The sequence below is a fragment of the Sapajus apella genome, unplaced genomic scaffold (assembly GCF_009761245.1).
Source record: "Sapajus apella isolate SASKATOON/1434 unplaced genomic scaffold, GSC_monkey_1.0 scaffold77, whole genome shotgun sequence".
Lineage (NCBI taxonomy): Eukaryota > Metazoa > Chordata > Mammalia > Primates > Cebidae > Sapajus > Sapajus apella.
The window spans coordinates 6,418,987-6,425,267 of record NW_022437017.1 but is presented as its reverse complement, the minus strand read 5'-3'; the positions used below and the strand labels follow the sequence as shown (position 1 = coordinate 6,425,267).

The 6,281-nt window shown below is 50.0% G+C and overlaps 1 protein-coding gene across 1 annotated transcript in view; it reads right to left on the bottom strand.

Annotated features, from left to right (window-relative positions):
- The window catches only part of ARRDC5 (arrestin domain containing 5), a 10,178-nt gene extending 4,264 nt beyond the window's left edge, over nucleotides 1-5,914 (bottom strand). The window contains exons 1-2 of the mRNA XM_032252184.1: nucleotides 5,374-5,914; nucleotides 2,083-2,288 (exon numbers count right to left, since the gene is read on the bottom strand). Of these exons, the coding sequence (XP_032108075.1) occupies nucleotides 2,083-2,288; nucleotides 5,374-5,713 (546 nt within the window). The 5' untranslated portion in view covers nucleotides 5,714-5,914. The remainder of the gene's footprint in view (nucleotides 1-2,082; nucleotides 2,289-5,373) is intronic.
- Between the last annotated feature and the right edge of the window lie 367 nt (nucleotides 5,915-6,281).

The window sequence follows — 6,281 nt, the reverse complement described above, 5'->3', positions numbered from 1 at the left end:
CATTTGTCATCGTTCTAATGCTCTGATGACAAATGACTCCCTGGAGAGGTGAAGTGACTCTGGCCAATGTCGCTCCTCCCACCTCGACCTCGCCTCTGCACTGGGACTCAGGAAGGGACCCAGAATGAGTCCTGTGCTCAGCCAAGTGGAGGCTGCAAGATCTTTCCTTCTCCTGGACTGGGGCCACCTCCTCCACTGTCTGAGAGGTCAAAGGCCAGTGTTGGAGGGCTACCGAGTGTCCAGGTGTCTCTCCCATCCTGAGGGTCACGGTGGGGTCTCTTCTTGGCTTTTCCCAAGGGCTGTGTCTCCTCCTTGACAAGTGGACATTTGGATCATTCTCCTGGGTGGGGGCTGTCCTGGGCACTGCAGGGTGCTGAGCAGCGTCCCCGGCCTCCACCCACTCCATGCCAGCAGCACCTCCCCACCCAGCTGAGACAACCAAAGATGTCTCCCAACATTGTCAAATGTCCCTTATGGTGATAAAACAGCTCCAGCTGAAAACCACTGGCTTAGTTCCTGCCCTTGTTCATTCGTTCTTTTTCTTTTTCCTTCCTTCCTTCCTTCCTTCTTCCTTCTTTTCTTTCCTTCTTTCTTTCCTTCCCTCCCTCCCTCCCTCCCTCCCTCCCTCCCTCCTTCCTTCCTTCCTTCCTTCCTTCCTTCCTTCCTTCCTTCCTTCTTTCTTTCGGTCTCTCTCTCTCTTTCTTTCTCTCTTTCTCTCTCTTTTCTTTTCTTTCTTTTTCTTTCATTTTTTTTGGGATGGAGTCTTGCTCTGTCGCCCAGGCTGGAGTGCAGTGGCCCCATCTCGGCTCACTGCAACTTCCGCCTCCCCGGTTCAAGCAATTCCCCAGCCTCAGCCTCCCAAGCAGCTGAGACTACAGATGCGTGCCACCGCACCTGGCTAAGTTTTTGTATTTTTAGGAGAGACGGGTTTCGCCATGTTAGCCAGGATGGTCTCGATCTTCTGACCTCGTGATCCACCTGCCTCGGCCTCCCAAAGTACTGGGATTATAGGCGTGAGCCACTGCACCTGGCTTTGTTACTTTTTTAAAAGAATATTGGTCGGGTTCGGTGGCTCATGCTTGTAATCCCAACACTTTGGGAGGCCGAGGTGGGCGGATCACCAGAGGTTGGGAGTTCGAGACCAGCCTGGGCAACATGGCGAAACCTCAACTCTACGAAAAACACAAAAATTAGCTGGGTGTGGTGGGCACATCTGTAATCCCAGCTACTCAGGAGGCTGAGACATGAGAATCACTTGAACCTGGGAGGTGGAGGTTGCAGTGAGCTGAGATTGTGCCACTGCATTTCAACCTGGCCGACAGAGTGAGACTCTGTCTCAAAAAAAAAAAAAAAAAAAAAAAAAAAAAAAAAAAAAAAAAAAAAAAGGCTGGTGTGGTGGCTCACACCTGTAATTCCAGCACTTTGGGAAGCTGAGGCAGGTGGATCATGAGGTCAGGAGATCAAGACAATCCTGGCCAACGTGGTGAAACCCTGTCTCTACTAAAATACAAAAAATTAGCCAGGCATGGTGGTTTCAGACTGTAGCCCTGCTACTCGGGAGGCTGAGGCAGGAGAATCACTGGAACCTAGGAGGTGGAGGTTGAAATGAGCTAAGATTGTGCCACTGTACTCCAGCCTGGCAACAGAGCAACACTCAGTCTCAAAAAAAACAAATATCTATATATATACATATATATATATACACACACACACACACACACATATATATATACACATATATATACACTACACACACATATACATATACACACACATATATATACACACGTATACATATGTATATACAGACACATACACACAATTTCATTTTACTGTAGAGATGGAGCCTTGCTCTGTCGCCCAGGCTGGAGTGCAGGACCACAAACATGGCTCACTGCAGTCTTGACGTCTGGCTGCTCTGAGGTTTCTGAATCACCTTTTGTGAAATCGCGGGGCCTGGGAAGCTGCCAACACCCTTCCCTTCTCCCTGTGGGACCTTCTCTCCCCCCTGCCCGTCCATCTTCCCCCTTCCTCCTTGGAGCTTGGAGAATGTTCCCACCCCTGCCTCTCCCCCATCAGTACCTGGAATGGGGTTTCTTTGTGGAAGCCAGAAGACCCTTGAACCATTAAGTACATCTTCTTCTTGGCTAAAATGTGTTCCCGGCCCATGCAGGAAGCTTGTACGAAGTAGAAGACGTGGCCAAATTTGCTGGTGAAGGTAGAAGGAAGCCTGGGAGGTAAGTTGAAATGGAAATCAAAGGTGTGGCTGCCTGCACTTAACCAATTATCTGAAAGCAAAACACACCAATGCCATCAGAAGGTTCTAGAATCTTTACTTGGGGGCTCTATTTTAATATTTATTTATTTATTTATTTTTGAGGCAGGATCTTGCTCTGCCAGCCAGTCAGAGTGCAGTGGTATGATCTCAGCTCATCGCAACCTCTGTCTCCCAGGTTCAAACCATTCTCCTGCCTCAGCCTCCCGAGTAACTGGGATTACAGGCGTGCGCCACCACACCTGGCTAATTTTTCGATTTTTGGTAGAGACAGGGTTTTGCCTTGTTGTCTAGGCTGCTCTTGAACTCCTGGCCTCAGGTGATCTGCCCACCTCGGCCGCCCAAAGTGCTGGGATTACAGGCATGAGCCACTGCGCCCGGCCAGAACTAGCAATTTCTCAGCACCTACTGTATACCTGGCCTTATTCTAAACCATTTATGTGTCATTAAATCATTAAGTCCTTAACAAAAGCTTATGAAATAAGACCTCTTCCTATTCCCATTTTATAGATGGGTTGGCCAGGTGCAGTGGCTCATACCTGTAATCCCAGTGTTTTGGGAGGGCAATGCAGGTGGATCATGAGGTCAGGAATTCCAGACCAGCCTGGGCGAGATGGTAAAACCCCATCACTACTAAAAATAGAAAAAAAATAGGCCGGGCACAGTGGCTCACACCTGTAACCCCAGCACTCTGGGAGGCTGAGGCGGGCGGATCACCTGAAGTCGAGAGTTCCAGACCAGCCTGACCAATATGGAGAAACCCGGTCTCTACTAAAAATACAAAATTAGCCAGGCATGGTGGCGCATGCCTATAATCCCAGCTACTTGGGAGGCTGAGGCAGGACAGTCACTTGAGACCGGGAGGTGGAGGTTGCAGGGAGCCGAGATCATACCATTGCACTCCAGCCTGGGCAACAGAAGTGAAACTCCGTCTAAAGAAAAAAGAAAGATGGCCGGGCGCGGTGGCTCAAGCCTGTAATCCCAGCACTTTGGGAGGCCAAGGCAGGTGGATCACGAGGTCAAGAGATCGAGACCATCCTGGTCAGCATGGTGAAACCCCGTCTCCATTAAAAATACAAAACATTAGCTGGGCATGGTGGCGCATGCCTGTAATCCCAGCGACTCAGGAGGCTGAGGCAGGAGAATTGCCTGAACCCAGGAGGCGGAGGTTGCGGTGAGCCGAGATCGCGCCATTGCACTCCAGCCTGGGTAACAAGAGCGAAACTCCGTCTCAAAAAAAAAAAAAAGAAAGAAAAGAAAAAAATTAGCCAGGCATGGTGGTGGGCACCTGTAATCCCAGCTACTCGGGAGGCTGAGGCAGAGAATTGCTTGAACCCGGGAGGCAGAGGTTGCAGTGAGCTGAGAGGGTGCCACTGCACTCCAGCCTGGGCGACAGAGTGAGACTCCATCTCAAAATAAATAAATAGAATAAAAATATGGATGGGCTAACTGAGAGACAGAGAGGTCACATAATTGCTCAGTATGAGCGTCTGGTAAGTTGACGTTTGTCCCCGGGATATTTGCACGGCTGGAGTCCCACCCATCACTTGGTTCTAAAACTGTAGAAGTCTAGTGGCCAGGTGCGGTGGCTCACACCTGTAATCCCAACACTTTGGGAGGCTGAGGTAGAAAGCTTCACTTGAGCTCAGGAATTTCAGACCAGCCTGGGCTGAAATAGGGAGATCTTGTCTGTACAAAAAATACAAAAGCTAGCCAGGCATGGTGGCATCTGCCTGTGGTCCCAGATACTCAGGAAGTAGAGGTGGGAGGATCGCTTAAGCCAGAGAGGTTGAGGCTGCAGTGAGCTGTGATCACACCACTGCCCTCTAGTCTGGGGGACAGAGCAAGGCCCTGTCTCAAAAATAAATACATAGATAAATGAAATTAAATGACACTTTGTTCAGCCAAGTGTTGGCCATGTGTTCTGCTTGACTGCATAATACCTGGGAATAGCCTGAGCGCAGTGGCTCACGCCTGTAATCCCAGCACTTTGGGAGGCCCAGGCAGGTGGATCACAAGGTTAAGGGATTGAGATCATCCTGGCCAGTATGGTGAAACCCCGTCTCTACTAAAAATACAAAAATTAGCTGGGTGTGGTGGCGCACGCCTGTAGTCTCAGCTACTCGGGAGGCTGAGGCTGGAGAATCGTTTGAACCGGGGAGGCGGAGGTTGCAGTGAGCCGTGATGGCGCCATTGCACTCCAGCCTGGGCGACACAGTGAGACTCTGTCTCAAAAAACAACAATAACAACAACAAGAACAACCTGGGAATATCCCCACAAACACATTTTGAAAAGGACATATAACACACCCCACAGCTCAGCAGACTCTCTGACATTTGTTCAGATGTCAGATCTGAATTGCTGGAACTGAGGACTAACCCTGGGAGGCCTCCCTCACTCTTCTACCTCCACCATCTTTCTCTTTTTTGAGATGGAATCTCGATCTGTCACCCAGGCTGGCGAGCAGTGGCAAGATCTTGGTTCATTGCAACCTCCAGCTCCCGAGTTCAAGTGATTCTCTTGCCTCAGCCTCCCGAGTAGCTGGGATTACAGGCATGAACCAGCACGTCTAGCTGGTTTTTTGGTGTTTTTTTGGCAGAGATGGGGTTTTGCTATATTGGCCAGGCTGCTCTTAAACTCCTGACCTCAAGTGATCCTCCTGCCTCGGCCTCCCAAAGTGCTGGAATTACAGGCATGAGCCACCACACCCGGCCTACCTCCACTGTCTTACCCCATGAATAAAGGACTCCCTACTTTGTCTCCTGGGGTTTTGCTGTCAGAGTGAAACTTATCTGTAAAATATTAAGACTTCTTAGGGGCCTCTCAAAGGCAGCCATAGGACTAAGCATTTTCCAAGGAGACTACTTGGAACCCTCATTTTGAATATCTAGGTTCTGATCAGCTCCTTGTGCCTTGTTATTTTCATGTTTGGTGTATCTGCTGGTCATTGTTCTACATGGCTTCCCTCCTAGGGAGAAATCAGGCCACTGCCTATTTCTGGTAGCCCTGGAGGTTTGTTGATTGACTCCTGGATGTGTTTATTTTCCAGATCCAGGTTCCTGTCATGGCTAAGGGTGGCTGGTGGCCTCGTCCTTACCCTCCACTGGGAATGTCTTTGTCTTATGCACGTAGTCTGCCTTGTTGTTGCAAATAACATCCCTGCTGTAATCTTGGGATGTTCCAGCTTCTTCACTCCACTCAACGTAACCCCTTCCCACGAGCTCCACCTTCACCGTGGGGTCTACCAGCGTGCTGTTCAGGGTTAAAATCACCTGCCCTTTTATGCTGGAGCCGGCCAGGTAGATTGCATCCTGGGGGAGCACCAACTCGATCGACTTCACCACAGACATGGGGGGTTGGGGTGGTAGAGAAACATCCCTCTCCCTCCCCCATGTCCCTGAAATTCCCGGTTCCTTGGCCCTAGAAAGGTAATCCATCTATGACATCACTCAGCTCAGAGTTCCGGGAAGGGGCGGATCCCAGTGGCCAGGAGGGGAGGCAAGGCTGTTGGTCAGGGTGGGTGGTTGCTTGGGAAATTTGTAGTCCCCATTGGTTCTTTTTTTTTTTTTTTTTTTTGAGATGGAGTCTCACTGCCACCCATGGCTAATTTTTTTGTATTTTTATTTATTCTGTTTTATTTTTTGAGATGGTCTCACCCTGTCACCCAGGCTGGAGTGCAGTGGCCAAATCTTGGGTCACTGCAACCTCTACCTCCCAGGCTCAAGCAATTCTCCCGCCTCAGCCTCTCAAGTAGCTGGGATTACAGGTGCCCATCACCACGCCCAGCTACTTTTTGTATTTTTTGTAGAGACGGGGTTTCGACGCCTTGTCCAGGATGGTTTTGATCTCTGGACCTGGTGATCTGCCTGCCTCGGCCTTCCAAAGTGCTGGGATTACAGGCGTGAACCACCTTGCCGCCCGGCCTTTTTGTTTTTGGAGACAAAGTCTCATTCTGTCGCGTAGGCTGGAGTGCAGTGGCACCACCTTGGCTCGCTGCAACCTCCA